This window comes from Bos indicus, chromosome 13 (assembly GCF_029378745.1).
Source record: "Bos indicus isolate NIAB-ARS_2022 breed Sahiwal x Tharparkar chromosome 13, NIAB-ARS_B.indTharparkar_mat_pri_1.0, whole genome shotgun sequence".
In the NCBI taxonomy this organism is placed as follows: Eukaryota; Metazoa; Chordata; class Mammalia; order Artiodactyla; family Bovidae; genus Bos; species Bos indicus.
Genome location: NC_091772.1, coordinates 20,370,804 through 20,398,356, shown reverse-complemented (window position 1 = coordinate 20,398,356; position 27,553 = coordinate 20,370,804). Strand labels below are relative to the sequence as shown.

The window sequence follows — 27,553 nt, the reverse complement described above, 5'->3', positions numbered from 1 at the left end:
TCATATTGGAAAAGTAATTATTTATTATGACAAAAATAAAACTGTTGACTGAAAACAATGTTACACTGTATTGCACCATGATTGCAAATGAGCCAAAACCTGTCTAAAAGATGAACATTCCAGAGCAAACAGCATCCTTTCACTTGGATAAGTAGGCATGCAAGCAGTAAGTCATGAGTACCAGTAACCTAAACTTAACATATCGAAGCATTTTACGACAGTAATAAAACTATTAAAAAGTTAAAACATGTCTTTAAAACAACCCCACCACTAGAAGAACATGTTTTGAACCACTTTCAAGAAGTGATGATGTGAGTGCATTAAATAATTAATTTGCTCTTTTAATTCTATGAATGCTTATATACTGCACCAATAGCACACATCTCAGTTGTTTGGTTGGGATTAAGAAGCACAGATTGTGGCATGAAAGACATTTTTTTCCTCTGTATAATACCAGTGGACCCCCAGAGAGATCCAATTCATAATTTTGGCCTTATTAACACCATCTTCATTTTACCAAGCTGATTAGCTAATATATTGTTACAGTGTTTGCAGAAAGCCTGAAGCTTCATGGGTAACAATTTATATTTAAATCTTAAGAAATGAACATAAATATACAGACACTTTAATGTAGTTTTACATTCTGAGGCAAGAAGTGTATTATATAGGGCCTGCTGTTTCCTCTTTCATGCTCTAAAGCACCAATTTATGTTAAGATGGCAACGTGCAATTATAATCATGATATTCTGATCAGAACTAACACAAAGCAAGGCTGCAATGATTCTCAGCTTTATTTTTTGTTTTTTTTAACCATCCTCTGTACAGTGATCAATAAGGTAAAATTTATAATAATTACATAATGGAAAAAAATCATAACCATTATTTTATTTCACACTTTTAATGAAACAGCAGCTCAACTTTTAAGAAAAATCAAAATGAAAAGTTTTCATAACTACACTGAATAGTTTACTCCAAGAGAACAAAATAGGGGCTGTAGAGTCCCTGAATTTCCTAAAGGAAAATGTAAGATTAAAATGATTATATTCTCTTATGAATATGGCCAAAAGGTAACAAATAAATGATATATAACCAACATCAACTGATAGTCATTTGATATCTTACCAACACTGATGGAAATATATTCACAGTATAATAAAAATCAATTAAATTTTAAGGTTTTTCCTTTCCCTTACTTGGTTTTAATTAAACAGATTAAATATTGACTAAGCACTTGTCCATGTGCTTTAATGAACAGTATATGGATCTGCTCCACATGAGTCCTGCTGGTGGTAAACTAGACTAAAAGAAAACAGTCTTTGAGGAATGTTCTCCCTTGGCTGTGAAACCTGCCTATTTCAGTACAGTTTGGGGGAAGGGGACTTTAATAGGATGGTGCCACATCACACAAACTGGAGGACAACACCATATGGACTGAAAACTGAGGTAATTTTTAAATTAAAATTTTACAAGTTTGTGCAAGAGAACATTTCTATTTTTCTAGAATTTTGTTTTCAATTCCAGAAGACATGCATAGCACATTATTTTTCCATTTCTAGGTGGGGGCAGGGGCAGACTACTGGTTTATAAAAATGCAAAAGGGGCTTTTTGTGACTATACTCTCAAATTCTAGAAACCCAATCAGTCTTCAATCCTTTGGTCACATAAATAATAATATAGGCCATCTGGTTCTACAGTAAGACTGAATTTTCTAGTAGTTTTAAGTGCTTTGAATGGGGGCAATTCACTGTTTTCATTCAAATTTTCTATTGAAGATTTTAACCTCACATTATCAAGTTTTTTGACTTTTGTTTCTACACATGCTTCTAAACCTCTAACATTTCTCAAACATCTCACAAGACTTCATATATTTAAAGCTGATTTTAGGTCTGTGATGAAACACAGTATTTTTTCTATCTTGAATTTAATACAAAGCAGCTTAAAAAAAATTTTGTTTTTTTAATTGGCCTTCTCTGTATAACTCTGGTTAACTGAAACTCTTAAAAAGTACTTTTTGGGGACCTGGCTTTTAGATGCCAGTCTTCACAGTAATGCTAAATGAATAAGGATGAGACATTACTGAAAAAACTGACTTTGAATCTAAACTACTTACAGATTTATGATATTTGTAAAATATTGACAATCCTGGCTGCACTATCCTTTCAGTACTGGAAAATCAACATAGAACTGGAGTTTGGGGTAATCCTCTAAAGCCAATAAGCTCTGAACAAACTAACCACTTCCATCCAATTAGTAAAAGCCAGGAAAATAAGCAAGATATTTTCTAGAAGAGAGCACTTCCTAGTATAGTGTTTTGTAAATAGCTTAAATATCTTCTTAGCAATATGTGGCTTATTTTCTCTTTTGCATTCTCATTAACTATTAGCTCAGTTTAAGTGGAGTGGCAGTTACTAGCTGTTTCTTTGCTTTCTTATTTGATTGTATTGATATACTAAACGAAATGATAATAAGGTGGGAATCAAATAATAGATTTGATTTCATGTTACATGTCCTTCCTCCATCTGGTTTGCTTCTTTTTTGTTTCTGTGTTTTGGGTGTTTTTTTCTTCCTTCAGTTTTTAATAGTAGTATATAAACTTTCAGAATTTTAAAACCAAAAGTTGCACTGCTGCTCTAGTTTTCTTCAGTATGGGAAAAATAGTAAGAAGGCCAGGAACAATAGTAATTGTCCAAGGTCACACAGGTCACAGCCAAACAGATTCAAATCCACTTCTTTAGATAGCCAGCCCTACATTCTACTAGCTACAAGCCATCATGCTATATCGTGAAGGGACCATACCCTGACAAGATAAAAAAGATCCTTTAGAACTGAACTAGGTATGAAATATGTTTTGGATTCAAAGCCATAGTTAGGCTCAGAAAGTTGGTCTTCAAAGATAAATATCAAGGGAATTAATCTATTCTAGGTATAATACCAGTATGTTTTATCAACTGGTATTCTTTTATATAGTTAAGAATTCAATGAACTCTAGGCAGAGACAAATCTATTTATAATTCATCCCAAGATACTACATCAAAAATACTTTTTTAAAAATAAAGCTTTTATTGTTTTAAAATTTTCTTTGCTTTGTGGCTCCCCATCACTCTTCAGAGAATAATGTTTACAGCACTGCCTATATCACTCTTGGTTTCCATAGGAAAATAATTGTTTTCTCTTTATGCTAAAGATAATGAAAGTTATTTATGCTTAATCAAAATGACTATGGTTACAAGAGTAGCATCCATTTAAAAAATAATTTTTAACAATGAAATTTCAATTTATCATCATTCCTCTAGTGAAGCTAGAATAAAATTATACCTTTAAGTATACTAACAAAGAACCTAAAAGCAAAAATGTGTACTTAATCGTGTTATTTAATAGATTATAGATATACTATTTCAAATTTTAAGGAATTAAATTACATTAACAATACACAGCTATGTTCCCATATAAAAAGGCTTATTAATTCTAAAAGTTCTCAAATGGACTTTGCTAAGAAAGATGGGTTTAAACAGGAAGAATGCAACATGTTCAAAATTAAGAAAAATGCCTTGAACTTACAAGGGTAACAGTTACATTTTAGTTATAACCAAAGATTTGTTTAGTTTCTTTATCTCAAATTAAAAACAAATATGTAGAATAATCTCCCAGAAGTAACATGGGTGGGTCCCCCTGCCTTCTACCACTTATTAGAAATTTTGCTAGGCAACTAAGGGATTGACGGGGAGGGTGAAACCTGAACTATTGTTAAATTAATAATGAGCTGCAATTATGACTTCTAAAGAACAGGTATAATACAAAATTGAGAACTTATCTCAAAATTCAGATAAAGGCACTAATCACAATTTACATTTTTTCATCAGACAGTATCTTATAGTTGACTGATTTTCAATAAATTTCAGAATCAATGTTTCAATGTTAAATACGTGCTTGGGTCAAAACATTCTCTTGGAGTAAAGGATAATCAGTTTTCATATTACTATAAGAGGAAATATCTAATGAGAACCCATAAAAAAAACTTTAAAAGTCTTACATGAATTTTCTAATTGAACTTTTCTCAATCGTTGGCACAAAACTAGCTGGACATCTATTTCATCTTCAACACACAGCTAACAATTTCTAATCCAGAACCAACAAATATTTTTTTAAAGCATTTAGAAAATAAAACAAATTGTATTTTAAAGATCAAATAGAAAACTTGAGTCTACACTAGTAGTCTGACAAAATACAATCGACTATTAACACTTTCAGTATAATGCTGATGTGGTAATATAAAAAAATAACCATATAATTTGATAGAAGAAAATGGAGCCAGCCAATCTTATTAGATACAAGAAGAAAGATATCACAATAAGAACAAATACAGGAGTATTAAATATGATTTTTCTCAGGAAAGAATTCAGAGAATTATCCCCAGTATTCATGGCTAAACTATACAACCCATGATAGAAATTCTGGCCAAGTGTGCTTTAGGTAAACAGATTTTCATAATTTCTCCTGCCCCTACTCTACCCCACATACATACTGTGTTGATTCTTGTCTACTTTTCTCTCCTGTTCCTGACTATACATTATATTAAAAACAAAATTTCCCTCTACCTGGTACAGTATCACTTAAGAAAAAGGTTGAAAACAAGGTTAATGAACAACTAGGTCCCAAAGCCCAGAGAGTTTTCCTCTGGTGATTTCCAGTTCCAGGGAGTACTACCACTAAATAGGAATCAGAAAAATGTCACCACATTCAACTAAATTATTTAGACTAAGTATAATAAATCCAGTATACCTGAAAACAGCAAAATTTAAACAACCTACAGTAAAAATATTAAAATATCACTTTTGAATAGGTATTGATATTTTTATGAACACTGAATCCTATTTTTGACCCAAATGAAAGAATACTGCAAAAATAAAGTATTATTCTCTATGTATGTGTTTTATCCCTTTCATTATAGCAAAAGCGCACATTTGAAATAAAGAGAAGCAAAACTACAATACTTTTCCCCCCCTCTTAAGGTATGTACTATTTAGATTACTGTTCATATTAGACACTGCCTTAAAAATATTTTAATGTTATTCAATAAAATAAACTTTTGCTAGATTATGAGTTTTTAACTAGCAAAAATTTGTTTAAGTTGTTAGTGTATTAAACTTCAGTTTCATAGTAATATTCTAAAAGCCACGCTTAAGTTCAGCAGTTTCCTATAATCTAGTAAAAGATTTTAGAACACGAGGCATAATTACACAAATGTTAATCGTTTCAAGCCTATTACACCACAACAGATTTAAGCAAAGACATGGATTTTTTAAGTAATATACTGCTGGTGGTAGAGATGCTATCACACAATTTGAAATCCTAAGAAATAAAATGAACTGTTTATTATTCTGCTTTTTAGCTATTGCCCAAAGCAGATGTGGTACCCTTGCAAATGAAACAGTTAACTTTTTTCTGATAATAAAGTTGTTTGTAATTGATAGTAAAAATATATTTCAAGTGCCTTGTTATATTTTCAGTGCTGGTATACTTTAGTAATTTCTGATAGTTATATATGCGTTGAATAATGTGACATTCTTAAAAATACCATATTTAATCAAAGTATTTACTATTGAAGTTGGGCTTTGAAATAAATATTTTACTATTATTAGTTTTTAACCAAAACCAATCCCATCTTGTAGGCTGAAAACTGAACTTAATTCTTCTAAGATAAACAGCCTTCTTAATTGAGATGCTAATAGAAACTTAAAATTATTCCATGACTTGCAATAATGTGGGGTAAAGCAACTCATTTAAAAGGCAGGTCTCATGATGTTCATCCACTCCTTAAATATATATCTTTTAGGCATATTTCTTTCTCTATAATAAAGTTCTGTCCAAAAGTAAGTGGTTTACAGAGGGAGCAAATATTTAGTGTTAGATAAGTTTGCAAACAGTACCTGACAAGTTCCACAACTGGTAATTATCTGGTAGGGGGAGGGAGCAGTCATTACAATACTTCAGAAAACATTAAACATATGACAAATATTTCTTAAAAGGCAGTCGTTGAATAATTAGAATAAGCAGTCTGAAGAATTCTGTTGCTGAAAACAGTTATACATTATGTTTATCCAACTGAAGATTAGTGCATTAAAAAAAAGTTAAGAAAAAATCTTTTATGTTCCAGTTCAGCTGCACTTGATTCAAGTGTTGCTCACAGAGGTTTGTGTTGTTATAAATTAATTAAACATGCTGCTGCTTTAGCAGCCAAATGTACTAGGTTCATGTCACAGAATAAATAGAGTCTCTTTCGAGCAAAAAAGTTATCTCACACCAATCCGGGAGGTCATCCACTCTAGACCTTGGCATAACCTGAAACAGAAAGCAAAAGTCTTTTCAAAATAAAAAAACTATATATTAAAAACTGAAAGCATCCTTTAAGTCTACTGTAAGTATACTTTCGGAGAAGGCAATGGCACCCCACTCCAGTACTCTTGCCTGGAAAATGCCATGGACGGAGGAGCCTGGTAGGCTGCAGTCCATGGTCGCTAAAAGTCGGATACGACTGAGCGACTTCAGTTTCACTTTTCTCTTTTCATGCACTGGAGAAGGAAATGGCAACCCACTCCAGTGTTCTCACCTGGAGAATCCCAGGGACAACAGAGCCTGGTGGGCTGCCGTCTATGGGGTCGCACAGAGTCGGACACGACTGAAGCGACTTAGCATAGCATAGCATAAGTATACTTTAACAAGTATAGGTCCAAACATCAACATATAGCTACTATATTACAAGTTATTTCTAGTATGAGAAATAATGAGAAGGTCAGTTTGATTTGAGGATAAATAAGTTCTAGAAATAAACTGGGTAGGCCATATATAATACAATGGGTTCTCCTCAGTCTACTATGTCCAAATGTACTTTCTTAGAAAAGGAGAAATACATTAGAATGGATTGTTCTTAATTGTTCATTGTTTACAAGTGTGCCTCCCAAAATGACTCCTGATAAGAAAGAGATGCGCTCTTGTCGAAAGCTGGGAGTTTAGATTTAATTTCTTTGACGTCTCCTCTTTTATTCCGGTTACATTAGTTTTCTCCCAGTTAATCAATGACACAAGAAATGAACAACAACTGAAAATCTAGATTGTAAAAACTTTCTTCAAAAGTTTGTTCTTGCCCTTTTTTGGTAAAACATTCCATTTATACTAAAAGTTACAAAAAAAAAATTGTTGGTAACTTAGTTAAACTGTAATTTAACAGTAGCAATTGAGTAAAATTACTCAACCTGAGACACCATAAGAACAAAAATGGAAAAGGATTCAAATAAGAAAGCAAGTTGGTGGAAAACACTTGCGAGAAATCTGAAAGAAGTCACACACTCACCCTTCTCCTGTTAAAGCACAGCAGGACTGAATGTGCCATGGATGATCCTTAATTGAGCTGAGGGTGAGGTATTTAGAGATTTCAGCTGCTGTCATACACCCTTTCATATCCTGTTTATTGGCAAAGATAAGGACTGCGGCCTTCCGTAAATCCTGCAATCAACATGAAATCTTTTATTAATGTTTTAATTTTATATTGGAGTATAGGCAATTAATAATGCTGTGATAGTTTCAGGTGGACAGCAAAGGAACTCAGCTATATATATACATGTATCTATTCTCCCCCAATGAAATACTTATAATACATCAAATATCACAATTCAAAATAAAACTAATGAAGCAGGAGGGTAGAATAGGCCCTACGGAACAATTCTAATGAAATCTCTGTACTTTAAAATAATCAGGCACTAATCATTTAAAAGTTTTGTTGAAATAAAAAATGACCTCAAAGAACCATGACTTAATGATTCACTCTAAAAAACACATTAAACTAATATAAGCTAGATATTAAAAGTTATTTTTCTGTTGTTGGGCCAAATGGGTCAAACTAAAAGTAAAATAAACCTGAATCTGAAATAATGACTTAAAATTATCTGAGCAATATTCTAGTAGGTCAATACAGTATACTATAGAATCTCTCCAGAATTTAAAGGAGCTTACTGAAGGTGAGGGTTGGGCAATACTACTAATTAATCTGTCCAACCAAAGCTCATTGATTAATGTTCACTGCAGAACTGGGAACACTGGAAGTAACTTTAGTGTTCATTAAGACAAGAACAGATGAAGTGTGGTATATATACTTAGAGTAAAACACTATATAGTTGTTGATGGGTACATAAAATTGTAGTAATAATGTGCACAGTAATAATATGCATAATATTCACTACTTTTAGGATGGTGTAATCTTTCAGGATCCTCTCAGACAGAAGGGAAGAAAATCAGATTGGAGAGATCTCATAAGGTATTTAACATCATATATTGAGTGGTAGCTACATAAATGTTTTACTTTCTAAGTCTTTTGTATTTATGAACTATTTAGAATTAAGCGACCCCATGGATTGTAGCCTGCCAGGTTCCTTTGTCCATGGGATTTTCCAGCCAAGAATACTGGATTGGGCTGCCATTTCCTCTGCCAGGGGATCTTCCTGACCCAGAGATTAACCTTCACCTCCTGCATTGGCAGAAGGGTTCTTTACCACCGAGCCACCAGGGTAACCCATTATACACTGCAGAGATGAAAAGATCTTAAATTTTCCATTCTCTTGCCACAATTTTTCAGACTTTTTAAGGTATGAACAAGTAGTTTTAACTGTGAAAACTGTTTTCAATTAACAGCATCAGTCTCCAGATTAATGTGTAAGGTTTTCTTAAGTTTGATAAAGTATTAAAATTTTTTGACTTCACGACTTTCATCAGTTTGATATATAAAACTTTGTTAACGAAGAAATAACCAACAGCAGAGCACATTAATCTTTGTGAAAACACAAAAGCAGTATTGGATACCTTACTCCATTTATGTTTGTTTTCAAAATTTACCTCGTGAGCCAACATTCTGTATAATTCTTCTTTCGTAATAGCTAGTCGTTCCCTGTCAATGCTATCAACCACAAGAATGATGAACTAGAAGACAAGTAAAAAGAAAGAAAATTGAATGAGATGTTCATGTTTTCTGCAAAACTACTCTAAGTGCTAGAAGTACTTTCTACTATGGCAACATCATCACTATAAAACTGGTCTTTTTCATCATAAAGAATTTGTATTATACTGAATTACATCAAGCAGTAAAATCCAAATGTCAATATGAAAAATAACTCACAACTTCAACAAATAAAAACCATGCTGGAGTTTATTTTTTAAAAGTGATATTTAAAGATATAATATGCCCTTAATATATATACTAAGATTTATTTTAAAATTCAAGTAGTAAAAGGTGTTTTTAAAAAAGAAAGCCACAGTCTTAAAAAAAAGTCCCAGTAATTTAAATAACTCACACTAAAACTTAAAAAAATTTAATGTAAAATATCAACAATAGAAGGGCAAGAAAAATGTGTTAAATGGAAATATATATACACACTTGGATGTTACTAATACTCTAACAGGAGAAAGCTATTGATAATGGTGTAAATAAAGAAAGGTATGTTACATTTTCAAAATAAAGCATCTTTGATAAGAAAAATAAGATACAATGAGAAACGGCCCCTAAATTGAACATCTTATACAGAAGAAAAAGAAATGAGACTAAACATTTTGAGGGTTATAGAAGATGAGTCAAATACACAGGAAGGGTAGAGTCATATTGTCCAAATGACCCTACAATTAGGGGAAAGAAACAAATAGAGCAATCCGAGCACAAACTAACAAGAGCTTATAAAGAGATAAAAGGAAATCTAAAAACAGGGGATAAATGTAAGAAATATGGCCAAGTCAGAATAGACAGAATACGGGGAAGTAACTCTGTAAGTTAAAGATGGACTGCTGCTGCTGCTGCTAAGTCGCTTCAGTCGTGTCCGACTCTGCAACCCCATAGCCGGCAGCCCACCAGGCTCCGCCGTCCCTGGGATTCTCCAGGCAAGAACACTGGAGTGGGTTGCCATTTCCTTCTCCAATGCATGAAAGTGAAAAGTCAAAGTGACATCGCTCAGTCATATCCAACTCTTAGCGACCCCATGGACTGCAGCCTACCAGGCTCCTCCGTCCATGGGATTTTCCAGGCAAGAGTACTGGAGTGGGGTGCCATTGCCTTCTCCTAAGTTAAAGACGGAAGGTGTCAGAAATTAGTCAATGACTCTGTAACTTACTGTATGGTGACATTTCAGCTTTTAAATGATGCCTCCATATAAAGAATTTAAGCAGCAAGATAAGAAGGGTGAACAAAGTGAACAAAAATCACTATGTAGATAAAATCTCTACCTAAGAATCTAAGGCTGCAAATGCTATGTGCTATGCTACTGTGCTACACGGAAGGTCAAAAAGTTCTCTGTAGTAATTCTGATATTCTTGTAGAAATAGTTTCTAAGGACAATTCATGTAAGTGGAGTCACTAATAATGTATGTCTCTCTGGACCAATGTGAAGTCTTTTTGTGTTAACAAATTGAAAAACTACCATTTAGGAATGTTATCAATACGTATGAATCAGCTGGAACCAACTTTGATTTATTCACCAAAGGTAACTGCTCCTTTCAGACTTGGAGTTAACTGCGAGCTGTGAAGAAATTACAGCTATATTAAAATGTTCTTCCCTTATTCTAACACATTTTAGTTTCAGAATGTTATTTTGCTATGTTATGTAGAAATATATACTAAACTAACCTATAACCATAAATACTAGCTTATCAACCTATCCTCCCCTTGCAAATAAAAATAATTAAGCACTACTACAACTGCTAAGTATCTATGATATGCCATCATGGTTTGACCAGTCACACACTGCACTAGAATATATACACACATACACACAGGCTATTATTTTTTTTTAATTTTAAAAGACAAGTTATTCACCACAAATTCTTTGCATCAATACTCCCACCTCCTCTGCAACTCCTTCTCAAAAAAAAAAGTCAATTTTTAAGGTTTCATTACAGAAAAAGTAACTGGTTTGGTGTACCTCTTTGTAAAGAAAAACTATAGATGCAATTGCGCATTAGTATTCCTGAAGATAAACCTCTCTCAATAGCACTGCACTTATTATTTTTTAAAGAATTTGCCTCTAAAAAGATTAAATAAACACAAATATAAAAGATATTCCAGATTTGCTTCCTGGGTTGACTCAAATAATGAAATAAGTGATAGTGAATGCTGGGAGGATGGCTTGCAAATCATCTGCTTTTTATTTAAAATATAATCTCACCAAAAATGTGAATGTTCAATTCATGTGATTTAAAAATCCTGTATTAAATTATGCTTAAAGTATTGTATTCCCCCCTACCCACAGCCTCTTGTAAGGCTGGGAAAGGTTATATAGTTTATCCTGGTGTCCACTTCCTCCAGCAATGGAGATACTACAGTATTAGCCTAAGGATGAATTTAGAGAGCCAGACAACAGTAAGCATTCCACTAGTAATAGCTCCCATTATTCTCCCGACTTGCCTTTCCTCTTTAATTTGAAAACCTCCAATTCCTTACAGAAAAAGAATCTTATTAAAAGGGAACTGTGACTACGCCTTCTGTATAGCCTATCTGTTTTCTGGGTTTACTCTTTGGTTCTTCTCATTCAAATTCAGAAGTAACCTCAGTATACCTCTGTATTTGAGTAATACGTGTTCCAGGATGATCGAAGTGACTCTTGACCACCAATATCCCACATAAGAAAATGAGTGTTCTTCACAACTATTTCTTCAACATTGCTTCCTATGGTTGGAGATGTATGAACCACTTCATTCATTAAGCTGTTAAAAGACAGATACCATAAAAACTCTTGTAAATCTTGAGAACCCAAAGCAACTGTTATCTCTGTATTTTCATATGAATCAACCTTTTTTACTTGCACCAATGATGGTAATCACTAGCAACAAAATCACTGTTCAACCTTGCAGAACATTTGTGCAAACAAATACCTAGACAAACAACAACTGAAGGAATGCTTTTTGGTTCTTTTAATAGAATAAACTACAGGCTTGATCTGGACAGAACTGTGTGGAGTGAGAGGGCATTTTTGTGGCCAGAATTCCAATAGTCCCATGTCCTCTTATCAGTTAGAGCAGAACCAATCCCCTACGCTGAAAGAGCAAATTTCTAGGTGACTGTGTCATCTATACTTGTAAAGTAGTAACCAATGAATAGTAAGTAGGCTATCACTTTTTAAAAACTGTCTACGTGAGAAAACTGACACTTGGTTCAGCCATAAAGATTACTGGATGTCTATTAACTAAAACTACAGTCGATATGCCATCCTGTTCTGGGCTCGAGTATGGCGGTTGTTTAGTCACTAAGTCATGTCTGACTCTTGAGACCCCACAGATTGTAGTCTGGCAGGCTGCTCTGTCCATGGGATTCTCCAGGCAAGAATACTGGAGTGGGTTGCCATTTCCTTCTCCAGGGGATCTTACCCACCCAGGGATCAAACCCGGGTCTCCTGCATTGTGGACAGATTCTTTACCAACTGAGCTACACGGGCTTGAGATCATTTTAAAGACTGTCTACATGAGAAAGCTAACACTTGGCTTAACCATAAAGATTACTAGATGTCTATTAACCAAAACTACAGTCGATGGGCAAATGAAAATACAATGATGCTCATATCACGTGTATTATCATAATCATCAGTTAAGCTATATTAATCAATTAATTCAACAAAATTTATCTGCCTATAATATGTCAGTACTATGTTGGAAGAAGCTTGTAATTCTCCCTTGGGTTTAATGTATGTATTTTTGAAGCTATATGCAAAATTACTTCAACAATGATGACAGGTTTCTGAAATGTTTATTTCTAAAGTCCAAAGGCTAAGGCATAGTAAATTACATAACGACCAATGGATGAATGTTTTAAAGAAAAACAAGTAGTTATTCAACTCTGAAACAACAAGCCATAAGTTGGTAGCTTTTCAGCAAAGCAGCTGAAAAAAAAACATTAAGCATTGCTTAAGTGAAGTATTTCTGGAGACCTGTCAGCTGATGTACTTAAGATGAGGCGGGAAGAGACAAGAAGCATACAATGGAGCACTGTATTTTATAATTATTTGTTAAAATGCCTGGGACACAGATCCATTCCCACTGTTTAACAAGGATCACTGCACTGGCACTGAGAGGATAATGGGAGGCAGTCTGACAAGTGGATTGATGGGCTGTTAAAATATCCTGAAAGTAGTAATGTATTTCTCTGGAAGTCTCGAGCCTCTTGTTGCAAGCCGCTAAAGCAGTATTTTCAGGTGCGATCTTCATTTCTTTTGATTTGACAAGTCTGGGTATGTTAAACAATTCCTGAGCTATTTAGTCAGGAGAGCAATAATAGCTTCAATATATCATTCTATTCACATGGACTTCAGAGAGGGAAGAGCTCAGCAAAATGTACTTTATCCCATCCTTCCCTCACAGAAATGTGTGCTTCAGTTATTTTTAGTTTAATATTAATTCTTTCTTTCAAGGCTGGAAAAAAAATGAGTGTTTTTGAACATTGTAGCAAACATACAGCAAATTTACCTTAAAAACTGCTTAATAAATTTTGTGTTTGGCTAAATACAAAACTGTATGTTTAAGTTTTCCCCTTATAATGGCATCTCATTCTTATTAATTATACAAAATTAGCTCCAATATTGAAAATAAAAACTGTTTAATTAAACACCCATACTTACAATTGATAAAGAATGGTGGTTTTCCCTGCGTTATCCAGTCCCACTATAATTACTTTGTGTTCTACAAAAAGAAAGCAAACCAGAAACATTTAACACTGCTGCGCACTTCAATTACACGCTTTCAACAATGATTATTAGGTAGCTCACTAATGAGAATCATTCACTGGATATTTATTCCTGGATTAAGATACAGACAGAAATAAAACTTTATGATGTCAAGACTACTTGCCTTAAGTGAGGCAATCTGTTATGACATTTTCTCTCTCTTATAAAAGAATCTGGGAGATGGGTAAGATGCAGGCACAAGAGAACTTTGTTACTTAGTTTGGGGGGAAAACCCAAATAGTAATCTTGACAAGATAGTATGACTTAGAATATAAGTTTTAAAAAAAGCGCTGTACACAACTGCTTGCCCTCTCTACCAATCAAATTAGTTTTTTGTCAAGTTGTTTTTACAGTCGGATGTTTTCCCACCTACACATACCAAGATATTTTTTTCTTTCCACTTAAAAATCCAAAAAAACTGAACAGTATTCCCTGTCAATAATAAGATGTATAATTTCTTTTTTTTAAGACACATAATTTCAACCAGACTTTTTTCCTCCCATTAATTTCCAGACAAATAAGCAATTACTGAGTTTTTCATGCTTTTTCAACTGTTTCCACTCTTCATACAAAAACAACTCTTCAGTTCCCTCCTTCAGGTGCCTTGCGTTAGAAGTGCCATTTCTTTCATAACACATTTTTAAGGCCCAGCTAATTATTCTGTTAAGTAGTAGATATTTGGGAACTGCCTTAGTATTCAGAAAATACTTTACATATCATCTTTGCTAGACTTTTAACCTATACAGAATGTATGATTCCTCTTTCCCAGGGCAGAACGTTTAAAAAGTTACCAGTGAATTCAACAGGGTACTTAAGGAAGTTGCCATAAGAACAGCCACATAATCAACTCATATGTAGTGAATCTGCTACATTTCATATCAGATCCCTGATGCTCTTGGTAACCTCTGATGAATGTCAAAATTCTGATTATACATCTACTCAAATAGTATCAACACTGCACCCATCAAAAAGAGGAGCCATAATTCACAAAACGTCTCTGTCTTCTCATGACCCGCATGCTACACGGGCGCTGTCTATAGCACTGCAAGACAAACGACATGGTCCTCTGGAAAGGCTATTTTCACTATGGCAGGAGTTACTTTTTAAAAAAAGAAACACAACTTGTTTGCTTATCTTAACTCACTGTCATTCTTTTTCTTTTTCTGGCTTTTGATTTGTATCCCGTAATTTCTAATGGAGTCGATCTTGAAGTGTTGCCCTGTTTCTGTCCCTGAGAACAGTACACGAGTGGCAGCGCTCTTATTAGTGGAGGAACAGATATCCTAAACTTTGGTGACAGCTGGAAACTCCACCTGCCCAGGATCTGGAGACCACGTGGCCCTAGCGGACAGGAGAAGAAGCCACTAATGTAAAGGTGCACTCAACCTGAGTACTCCTGCCAGGAGAAGGGTATGGAACGATAATACCATCATTACTGAGCAATTCAAGAGAACACACAGGGCCATTTGCAAACATGCCTGCTCTTGGCTTTACGGTTGTATTATAATCACTATTATGGTACTGAAGACTTGTAATGGTAAATTCATAAATAACCCATCATTTTGAAAGACTGGCCCTGAGTTTAAACTGTTAGCAAAGAAAAACACTGAAGGTAGATGGAGTATGAACTTCATTAAAGTTTCAAATGCTTAATTAACTTAAAGTTAATCAAGATTAACCTTTTCAGACTCCTTTCCCTCTCAAAGATATGGAATTCTAGCAATTAAGACAAAACATAAAATTTCAACTCTGTCTTATGATGAAGGGATGTGTATCTATCCTTCAGGTAAACTAAGACACATCTTCTGAAGTGAAAATTGAGTCTATATAATAAAGCACCATTAGTAAAAGAACAGCTAAGTGCTTTTTGAAAGCATGAAATAACCAAAAGTTTATTTTAAATCTTTTCTTTGAAAAATCTCTATAACTATCTATATAATAAGAGTACACTCAAGTTCAAAGAGCATTTACTAAAAACAAGTATAAAATAAAAGCTGTTTGTATTCTATGCACAACCATAATTCTTTCTCCTCCTTTCAAATGCCTCTGCTGTGTTTAGCTGCTACTTGAGCATATCAATGACCAAAGACTTAATTCAGTTCTCAAAGAAATACTGAGAAAAATATGGAAAGTGACACATATTCTCCCTAGCATAGCAGAAAAATTTAACACACTGCTTTAAACGTCCACCAGTGGGTGTCTAGACTAACCAAGTGTTAGTTTCTTGGAGCTACTGAATCACAGCGCTCTATCAAATTTTCACATCAATACATATCAAAAGCATAACTACCATCATAACTACCATAGTGTATGGTGTTACCTGATGTTAAAAAGGGGCCCTCATGCTCACAAAATCTGTTTGTTCTGTACTGGAAGTTTATTCTGTACTGCTGTCTTTTTGGTTAGGCATAATCAACAAGCCATAGACAGTTCTTATTTTATGTACTGAAACCCAAAAGATCAACTAAGAGACTAAGCTATATAACTGTCAGTGATTTCCTGTAGAGTAGCTTCGATTAAAAACAATTTCCCTTGCCTTTCATAATTAACTAAAACAGATGTGCTTTTATTATTTATTTACCTAGTATGCTAAAAAAAAATTTCAAAATATATCAGTTATGGTTCAAGTGAGTCTCAAATTAAGGTGAGAAAGGATTTATGCCAAAGGTTGAACTGCAACCTGCTGCCTATGAGATGAACTTGAAATATTTTAATGTCATTTTTATTTACAGAGCAGGGAGTAGAGATTTCCATTTCACTAAAACTGAAATTTCTAAAGTTATGAGGAGAAAATTATACAATTGTATATTTTTATAACTGCAACTTCTCCTCAACATGTATATGTAAGCCATATATTCTTATCTTCCAGTTCTTCAAACTACTCTCCATGAATACCAAAAAAGTCAATTTTTAGTTAAGCTTAAAGAGGGCAAACCATAACATGGACAACACTAAATTCTTTATTTCAAATGGACTTTACATATGTAATTAAATTAAGATTTACTGTCTTTTCGCCAATGTTTCCGGATAGCATTATTTATTTAAAAACATGTTGTCATAGAGTAATAGGCTGCCCATGCTTAGGGAAAGGAATGTGTGTTTTAAAGGCATGGTTGTGTGTGGAAAACCAAGTAATTCTGGAGTTAAGCCATAACAATCAGAATGACAAGGAATCCAAACATGTTAGAACTGTGTCACACACTGTGAGATGGTCTCTGTGGGCATCCTACTTCACTAGAAATCTCTTCCAGCTCATTTGGGTTCTGGAGATGCATCAACGAGTAGCACTGGAAACATTATTCTCAGACCTTTGTTGAGGGTAGAGGTGCAGCTTGGTCTCCTGGAAGAGATTTCTAATGAAGTACGGTGCCCACAGAGACCATCTCATGGTGTGTGAGCCCAGCACAAAGAAGGTTTATTTGTATTAAATGAAGGAAAATACTCAATCATAGAGCTTTTGTTTAATTTTGACCAAGTATTTGCACAGAAGTTTTTCAACAGGGCTTGGCTTTGGTGTTTATTCTCTTGGATTTCCTTAAAAGCTGGCTCCTCCCAACCCCCCAGCAAGGAAGACATAAAGACTATACAGGATGAGGATTCAAAGAAAATTAGTACGCTCACTGGCTTGTAGACAAATATGGGTAAAATGGCTAACAGGAAAAATATGATGAAAAAGAACTTAAAAAAAAAAGTAGGAAAAAGAAACAACAAAAAAATTTCTCCTTTTATCCAACTAAAAAAATTTTTATATACTCAATTTGTAAGGATAACAAACAGAATTTATAGTTTTAGCATAGACTATTAAACAATGAAAATGGGCTAACGCCAAAAAATATATATAAAATGACCAATTTTTAATCTTAAGACAAAAGATAGCCACCTAAATATCATGAAATAGGGATTGCTATCTTCTAGATACATAATACCTGCACTAAAATTGCCATATAAGGAGAACAGTTGTTCACAGAGAATGTGAACAACTATGTAACTACACAAATAAAGATGCCCTACGCTGCCGTCTATGGGGTCGCACAGAGTCAGACACGACTGAAGCGACACAGCAGCAGCAGCAGCACGCCAAAATTTAGTGACTTGGAAATTTAAAATACTGCATGTATAGAAAATAAGTTTGCATTATTGCAATAGGTAGGAAGTAAAATGTCAGCGGATATGGGGTCACAACCTGAGACGTGAAGGCCTGGAGAGCAATGAGACACAGCCTGCCTCCTGGAGAGGGCAAAAGGGAGAACCATTAAAAACCCTGTCCTATATTATACTATTCAGTTCAGTTCAGTCGCTCAGTTGTGTCTGACTCTTTGAGACCCCATGAATCGCAGCACGCCAGGCCTCCCTGTCCATCACCAACTCCCGGAGTTCACTCAGACTCATGTCCATCGAGTCGATGATGCCATCCAGCCATCTCATCCTCTGTCATCCCCTTCTCCTCCTGCTCCCAATCCCTCCCAGCATCAGAGTCTTTTCCAATGAGTCAACTCTTCGAATGAGGTGGACAAAGTACTGGAGTTTCAGCTTCAGCATCATTCCCTCCAAAGAAATCCCAGGACTGATCTCCTTCAGAATGGACTGGTTGGATCTCCTTGCAGTCCAAGGGACTCTCAAGAGTCTTGTCCAACACCACAGTTCAAAAGTATCAATTCTTCAGCACTCAGCTTTCTTCACAGTCCAACTTCTCACATCCATACATGACCACTGGAAAAACCATAGCCTTGACTAGATGGACCTTTGTTGGCAAAGTATACTATTACAGAATCATAAACGCCATAGCTTTATCTGCTCCTTCTCTCCCACCTCTTCATCAACAAATGTGTTACCTACACAGCAAATCTGAGGAACCCAGGTCTCCAAAAATGCACAAAAATACTGACCTGGGCCACCTTGCATATTTTATAGATTAAGAAATTACAGGCCTATGAAGTTAAAAAAAAAACAAACACTCAAGATGCTATTTTCAGCAAAAATACACTTTAGGAATGAAGGTAAAACGGGCATTTGCAGATGAAAGAAAACTGAGAGAACTCATTCACCAGTAAAACCACACTACAAAAATGGTAGTGTAGTTCCTTTAGCCTGAAAGGAAATTATGCAAGATGGAAATTCAAAACACGAAAAACAGGAATGTGGGTCAATATAAGAGAACATTTTACCCTCTCTTAAAACTGAATGCAATATAATATATTAAAATCTGTGGAATAAAGCCAGGCAGTACATAAGAGGAACATTTATAGCTTTAAGATGTTTATATATGAAAGGAGAAAGACATAAAAACAATGACACCCTGCTGCTGCTGCTGCTAAGTTGCTTCAGTTGTGTCTGACTCTGTGCGACCCCATGGACAGCAGCCCACCAGGCTCCTCTGTCCCTGGGATTCTCCAGGCAAGGATACTGGAGTGGGTTGCCATTTCCTTCTCCAATGCATGCATGCATGCTAAGCTGCTTCAGTCGTGTCCGACTCTATGCAACCCTATGGACAGCAGTCCACCAGGCTCCTCTGTCCACAGGATTCTCTAGGCAAGAATACTGGAGTGGCATCCACCCAACCCTTAAGAAGGTGAGGGGAGGGGAGGATAGGAAACAAAGTAGATGGGAGGAAATGAAAAACAAGAATTAGTGAAACAGAAACAAAGAAACAAATGAGAAAATGAAAACCTTTTCTTTGAAAAGATCTAACAAAACAAAGGTGGGAGTAATACCAGCTTTAAAAGTTATTGTGAAGTCACTGCAAGAGAAGAGAAAGTCTAAAGGTAACAGATGGCTCAGAGGGTAAGGAATCTGCCTGCAATGCGGGATTCCTGGGTCAGGAAGAGTCAAGACACTGAGTAACTAAAAAATGAGAAACATTTCTGTTTCAATAAAGACTCCAAAGTAATCAACTGGGGTAAAAAAGTCTTCAGCAAATCCTACTGGGACAAATATCCACATAAAAAAATAAAATAAAATAATGAATCCCAACCCCCAAACAATCTGAGATGGCTACAGACCAAAGCATCAAATCTAAAGCTTCTAGATGAAAGGAGCAGGACATAGAAAGTAACAATCACTTAAATAATAATATATAGAGAAATGAGACTTCACCAAAACCAAAACTTCCACTCAGCAAAAATCTCAGTTAAAAAATGAAGAGAGAAGTCATAGGCTGGGTGGTTAGGGGTGGATATATTCACAAAACACATCTGACAGAAGACTTAATTCCAGGATGCGTGCTAAGTCATTTCTGTTGTGTCCACCTGTAGCCCACCAGGCTCCTCTGTCCACGAGATTCTCCAGGTAAGAATACTAGAGTGGGTTGCCATGCCCTCCTCCAGGGGATCTTCCCAACCCAGGGATAGAACCCATGTTTCTTACCTCTCCTGCATTGGCAGGAGGGTTCTTTACCACAAGCACCACCTGGGAAGTACAATTCCAGGATAAATAAAAAGTTTTTTGATCCCCAAAAAAGGGGCAGGGCAGAGGATTCAAACATTTTGCAAAGAAAGTACACAAATGGCCACTTAGCACATGCAGCTGCTGCTGCTGCTGCTAAGTGGCTTCAGTCGTGTCCGACTCTGTGCGACCCCATAGATGGCAGCCCACCAGGCTTCTCCATCCATGGGATTTTCCAGGCAAGAGTACTGGAGTGGGGTGCCATTGCCTTCGCCGAGTTAGCACATAAAGAAGTGTTAATACCCAAAAGTCTTCAATTCAGTTCAGTCACTCAGTTGTGTCTGACTCTTTGCGACCCCATGAACCACAGCACGCCAGGCCTCCCTGTCCATCACCAACTCCTGCAGTCCACCAAAACCCATGTCCATTGAGTCGGTGATGCCATCCAACCATTTCATCCTCTGTCATCCCCTTCTCCTCCTGCCCTCAATGTTTCCCAGCATCAGGGTCTTTTCCAGTGAGTCAGCTCATTGTATCAGGTGGCCAAAGTACTGGAGTTTCAGCTTCAACATCAGACCTTCGAATGAACACCCAGGACTGATCTCCTTTAGGATGGACTGGTTGGATTTCCTTGCAGTCCAAGGGACTCTCAAGAGTCTTCTCCAACACCACAGTTCAAAAGCATCAATTCTTCGGCGCTCAGCTTTCTTTATAGTCCAACTCTCACATCCATACAATGACTACTGGAAAAACCATAGCCTTGACTAGACAGACCTTTGTTGACAAAGTAATGTCTCTGCTTTTTAATATGCTGTCTAGGTTGGTCATAACTTTCCTTCCAAGGAGTAAGCATCTTTTAATTTCATGGCTGCAATCACTATCTGCAGTGATTTTGGAGCCCAGAAAAATAAAGTCAGCCACTGTTTCCATTGTTTCCCCATCTAAAGTCATCAGAGAAATGCAAATTAAAACTAAAATGAGACACCATTACACACCCAACAAAATAGCTAAAATTAAAATACTGACAACACCAAATGTTGGTAAAGATATGGAACAAGTAGAAGCCTCAAATGTTGCTGGTAAAAGTAAAAAAAAAAAAAAAAAAAGTAAAACCACTTTAGAACAATCTAACAACCCAACATGATGCAAATAAATAAACAGACTGTGGTATATTCATGCAATGGAATTACTTATAATAGTTCTATAGGGAAAGCTTCCAGGGTAAATACACAGAAACAGAAAATAAATAGAAACAGAAACAAACCTAAGACACTTGGAAGACATAGCATTGTGAAGCAATGACATAGGAACAACAACAAAGTAACATTTAGCAAATAATAAGTTTTTATAAATTAGAAATATAACAGCTAAAAATAGACAATAGGATTGGAAGACAAAGAAATATCCCAGCACTCACACATACACACTCAAAAGACAGAAAAATGGAAAGGACATTTAGTACCATATGACCAATAAGATTTACAGATTAGTAGAGGAAGAAATCCTAAATTTAAGAAGAAAGAAAACAGATTTCCTAGAATGAAAAATACCTTCAAAATTCTGAAAGAAATGCTTTCCAACTTGGAATTCTATATCCAGCCCAAGTATAAATCAAAAATGAGGACAGGCCAAGATATTTTCAGGTATTTGGAATCACACACAAAAAATTATCACTTTGGACACCTTTGCAGGAAATTTCTGAAGGATGAACTTCATCAAGGAGTACAGCCAGGAAATAAGAAAAAAAAGAAATTTCTAATAAAATGGAAAAGCAAAGGAAATTCCTAGAATGGTAGCAAACACAAGTCCAGAATAGTAGTATAGCAAGCAGTCAAAGATGAGAAACAGGCCCAACTAAGAGCAGGATGGAATACTGAGGGGGCGAGTAGGAAGAGTAGATCATGATAGGTGTGATGTAGAAACTCTACTGTTCTTGCCTGGAAAATTTCATGGACAAAGGAGCCTGGGGGGCTACAGTCCATGGGGTCACAAAGAGTTAGACACAACTGAAGCGACTTAGCACACAGCACGCACAAAAAAAACTAAGGCAATGAGATGTGATTATTCAAGGGGGGGAAAAGCTGTAGAAAAAAGGGAAACATAATTATAGCATATTGCAACTTAGTAGTAACAAAACTTTACAGTCACAAAAATTAACCCAAAATACTATCCTAGGATAATGAGGGAAAAAGGTATAAAAATACTAATTTCTCTCCTACCACAATAAGACAAATAATCAGTACACCTGCAACAAATATAATGTTATGTGTTGATTACACCTCAATTCTTTAAAAACCCCAAACTATGTTTAAAATTTCCATGTTATCCAGAATATGCATATTATTCAGAAACATGTGATTTGACTAATACATCATTTACAGACTTCAGAACTATATAACTTTTTAAAAAGTGTATTACTTTGATATAAAATTTTTGTTTGAAAAACAAAACAAAAAAAATTGAACAAAAGTTCTTTTGTATTGGGGATACAATAACAAACAAGACAAAGTTCATGCCTCAAGGAATTCATTTCTACTGAAACAGATAAGTACTGTAAACAACTAAATTTATATGATTACAGGGAGTGATAAGTGTTACTCAGAAAAACAAGGAGGGTAAAGACAGTGAATGTTGGGGTAAAAGTGGTCAGGGAAGGAAAGGGCTCTCTGAGGAATGACATTTGATCAGAAATCTGAACCATTTGAAGGTATGGATAAAGCAGGTTTTAGAAAATGGGGCAGATAGTGATAAATTTAAGTCTGGTGTGTTTCAAACTAGCAAAAAATCCAGAATTAAGAGCAAAACACTAATAGGAGACATCAGATGTAAGCCATCAGAAGTGAACAGTAACAATGCATACAAATTGGCTATCATTGCTCAAAATGATAGCAGGAAATTAACCAATGAGAAGGAAATGATGAATTAATGAAATTAAAATGTCACTGTTCTTTGGTTCTGAAAATGAACTACAATTAAAACCATATTCCACTCATTCCTAACTCTGAGTAAAATAAGAAATAACTGATGACCAACTGTATAGTGGTGACAACACATAGAAAAAAAGACCAAGGTCTAAGAGAGTTAAGAAAGTTTAATAAAAAAAAAGAAGAGTGCTCAATTTCTGAGGTGAATCTAAAGACAGATATCAACATGGTATTTTCTACAGGCGTAACCTCATTTTATTGCACTTCACAGGTATTTCATTTTCTACAAATTGAAGGTTTGTGGCAATCCTGCACTATCAGATGATGGCTAGCAATTTTCAGCAATAATTAAACTAGGATCTGTACATTGTTTTTTAGACATAATACTATTGCACATTTAATAGACTACAGTATGGCCTAAACATAACTTTTATGTGCATTGGTAAAGCAAAAAAACTGTGTAACTGGCTTTTTTGCAATATTCGCCTTATTCTGGTAGTCCGGAACCGAACTCAGACTATCTCTGAGGTATGCTTGTACAAAACACATAAACCACCACAAAGATTACTTCCTTCACTGATAAGTGCATTGAAGTAATCAGTCTCCTAGCTTAAAATAAGGAAACACAAAAATCACAGAGATTAAGCATGCACTTTGTCATAGCTTTATTTAGCCAAACGTGCTGTTAGTATACTTATTCCCAGAAAGGTATCACATTTATGAGAAGATGCCTGGTGCTCTAAAATACTATAGGAAACAAACGTTGGAAGAAAGATAAGGGAGAGGACTATTTAAGGCAAGATAAACAGTCCTCAATTCCCTCTTTATATTCCAGTCATCTTGGCACTGAGGCCCAGGGCCACTCCTCCCCTTTCTGATTCAACTGGTCTGAGGTGGGGCCTTGGGCATATTATTCTAATATGCAACCAAGACTGAGTGATTTGAGTATCACTTCATGTGTCATAGTGGTGAAAATGGAAAATGCTGAGATTGTCAGATGATACAAATAGAAAGTAAAAATACAGAACTAAAGTACTAATCTGATCATATTATTCCCCTGCTCTAAAGATAACATACAAGGACCAAACTCTGGAAGGGCTCTATGGCTAGCAGGTCTACACACAAGGCCTTCTATGATCTGGTTCTCCCGGTTACCTCTCCAACTTCATCTCCTCTAACTCCCCCCACAGGCAAACTAAGATACAGCCAAACAAAACTACTTATCCAACTATCTCATTCCTCTCTTATTTGCATATCAGTCCTTCCACTCAGACCGCTTAGCAGGCCTCGTAAACACCTATTTATCACTAAAGTCCAAGTATATCTTTTCCTGTAATGTCTTCTAGGAACGACCTGAGAAAAAATTTATTGCTTCCTTCTCGGTGACCATCACCATGCTTTTATTACATTATCTGTGAAATAATTTACCATGCTGCATCTTTTTTGAGTACTTTGAGAGTAACTACCTTAACTTTTCTGTTTATTTTTAACCTTTGTCTCTCCTATGCCTAAATCTCATGTCTGGCTTTATGGTCTATGAGTAAATGTTAGTTGTATGAATGAATACAATGACAGAATAACCATTACATAGTTCTAAATTTTCTAAACAAGGAAGTTAAAGGAAAAGAAAAATTCCTAAATAATAATGGGGATTTAAAAGGATGAAACAATTACGACTTGTAGAAATAGCCTATTGAATGTCTTTCATCATCTGAATTTTCCCTCTTCATACCTTATTCCCTTCTAGTCTGATTAGTTAGTTAGTTAAGTCGCTCAGTCGTGTCCGACTCTTTGCGACCCCGGGGACTGTATAGTCTACTCCATCCACGGGATTCTCCAGGCAAGAATACTGGAGTGGGTTGCCATTTCCTTCTCCGGGGGATCTTCCCAACCCAGGGATAGAACCCAGGTCTCCCGCATTGAGGGCAGACGCTTTAACCTCTGAGCCACCAGGGAAACCTAGTTTGATTAAGAAACCTCAAAAAAATGATAAACAGGAACTTTCCTGGTGGTTCAGTGGTTAAGACTTCACCTTCCAATGCAGAGGCTGCGGGTTCAAGCCCTCGTCAGGGAGCTAAGGTCCCACACGCCCCAGGACCAAACATAAAAGGGAAGCAATACTGTAAAAACGTCAATAACGACTTTAAAAATAGTCCACATCAAAAAAAATCTATAAAAAAATTATAAACACAGTAATAAAACAGAAAGGAGAGAAAAGGGGATGGGACAAATCACACACAGAAAACTCTTTAACTATGAGAAAAGATAGCAAGTGATTATTAATCTCTATACTTTTAAATATGTCTTAAAATGTTGCTTTACATAGTAAATTCATGTAATGAGGATTAGAAAACATACACTGCTGAAAAAATAATGTATTAAAGTTATGGATAATATCCATATGGAATTAAAACTCTGGCCACTTTGAAACCTGCGGTAATTGCGTTTATACACACACGTATATGTGTATGCATATATCCATCTTTATTAACTTGTAACCTTGAAAAAGAATATTTTAGTATTCTTATCGATCTACAGAACAAGTGACTATAAAGTCATTTCATTCTCCTAACTTCTTAAATACAGAAAAAATAAATCACATTAGCAATAATTGACTGGTACTATCATAAAACACTGGCTTTTATTATGTTCGGATGCTAAATGCAAAAAAAAAAAAAAAAAACCCCGTATGTTTTAGAATGGTTTTAATTACTGAGATAACAGTTAAAAGAATGCCTAAAACTTTACCTATAGCCGGCCCTTTTGTCTGGGTATATTCTCTTCAGAAGCCATCACGTCTTATTCACTCTGAGAACAGGTTTTACAACTTCTTGGCCGTTTGGATTTGCAACTTTTAGACATCTCAGAACCAGTTTCTAAACTAATTACGTACACGCAATATCCTCCACAGAACCAAACGCATTGAGTTTTTCAATATCGAAGAAAGGAATAAAGGGTTTAGTACGAAGATTTCTAGAAACCCGTGTATCTCAATTCATTCCCAAGTCCGGGAAAGCAGGCGAAATCACAGAGAACGTGACGGCGAACTGGATAAAAGAACAGGGCGAAAAACAAAGCAGCACTAGTAACGTTTTTTTAAGTTGATAGGTTTCTGAGCGAACACATCCTGGGGCAAGACTTAGGATACTTAATTAGAAAAGGAAAAGGCCCTCCAAATGTCTCCCGGTATCATTAGGTTGCTTTCCGCTTTCCTTCGGTAAAATTTCCAAATTCTTGGTTTGGATCCCAGGACACCAAATGCCCCCTGTTCTGACTTTCCATTTCTCGCAACTATCATTCCGTTTCTCGCAACCATCACTTGCACCGTCTTCCAAGCTATAACAGTGAGTTTCTACCCAACCTCCTTGACTAAGTCGCTTCTCTGCGTCTCAGAACGTTTGTGTCCACCGAGGGCCCTGCCTTACCTTGTCCTAACCCCCAGACAGCTGTCCCCTCCAGCGGTTAGACCCTCTGCCTCGGATTCGAGCCGTTGCGCAGCTCCATCCTTCTCACCTTGGTTACAGAAGAGGCTCCATAGTTTCGCGAAGATCAGCCCCATCATGAGCACCTTGGCGGGCCGCGGGGTCCCTCAGCAGCAGGTGCCGCTGCGCCGGGCCCCCCACCGCGGGACTGGCCGTGGGGCACCGAGGTAAAGCCGACTGGGACCTCGCGGCGAGGGCACTGGTTGGCGGAGAAGCCGCGATCTGCCGCTCAGCTACCCGTCAGAAGGCACTGCGCCGAGTCCCTGGCCGAGAGTCCTTTGTTCGAGCCCACTGAGCCCAACGCCGACCCGTAGTCCCCTCGGTCTGAACCCACCTACCCACCAGAGCCTCAACCAGCCCCAAGCCCCGCCTCCGCTCCGCCTCCCCTGCCGATCTGTGAACCACCCATCGCCGGAAGCACGGCGCCGGACGTCGGCGCGCTTACGTCAGCCCACGCCTTCCATGTGGCGTTTCCTCAGTTTCACTTCCGGTGGGCGGGCTCCGAGCTACCAGAGGGGTGGAAAGTGGGGGTGTGGGTGCAAGTCGCGGAGTTTCCCGGGAAGAAGGCTTCTTCGGGTGTCTTCCTGTTTAGAAGCTGTTGCTGAGTTACCTTTCTTGAGTTTCTGTTGACTAGCAGGAGCCTTCCTGGTCCTTAAACCTGGGTACAGACTACAGTTATTCTGAGCAGCTGCCTTTTGTTGCACAAAAGGGAGGAGTGTTTCAACTGCCAAGTTCAGGCTGGTGGGCAAGCTTCGCTTCTGCAGTGATTCTTAATTCTGAATAGAATTGATTACGAAAGGATGCATGGAATGCCTGTAGCCGCAGGAGTTCGGCTGTGTGATCGATTTGTGCTCTGTGTGGTCTCAGTCCTATTCGAGTCTTTGCTACCGCACAGAACGCCGCCAGCCTCCTCTGTCCACGGGATTTTCCCTTCCCGGCAAGAATAGTGCAGTGGATTGCCATTTCCTTCTCCAGGGGATCTTCCCGACCTAGGGATTCTGCCCTCCTCTCCTGCGTCTCCTGA

At 36.6% G+C, this 27,553-nt stretch overlaps 1 protein-coding gene across 3 annotated transcripts; it reads right to left on the bottom strand.

Moving 5' to 3' along the window:
* ARL5B (ARF like GTPase 5B) lies at positions 1–27,270 on the bottom strand. Of its 3 annotated transcripts, none has more exons than XM_070800804.1 (6): positions 27,140–27,270; positions 13,638–13,698; positions 11,586–11,733; positions 8,884–8,967; positions 7,349–7,500; positions 1–6,339 (listed from the first exon to the last, which is right to left on the bottom strand). In XM_070800804.1, the coding sequence occupies exons 3-6, from the start codon at positions 11,727–11,729 to the stop codon at positions 6,291–6,293; spliced, it is 429 nt and encodes a 142-aa protein (XP_070656905.1). In that variant the 5' UTR covers positions 11,730–11,733; positions 13,638–13,698; positions 27,140–27,270; the 3' UTR covers positions 1–6,290. The 3 variants fall into 3 exon arrangements, with proteins under 3 accessions (XP_070656905.1, XP_070656904.1, XP_019828575.1); XM_070800803.1 differs by lacking the exon at positions 27,140–27,270 and adding an exon at positions 26,975–27,088; XM_019973016.2 differs by lacking the exon at positions 27,140–27,270 and adding an exon at positions 26,561–26,904.
* Positions 27,271–27,553: the final 283 nt, after the last annotated feature.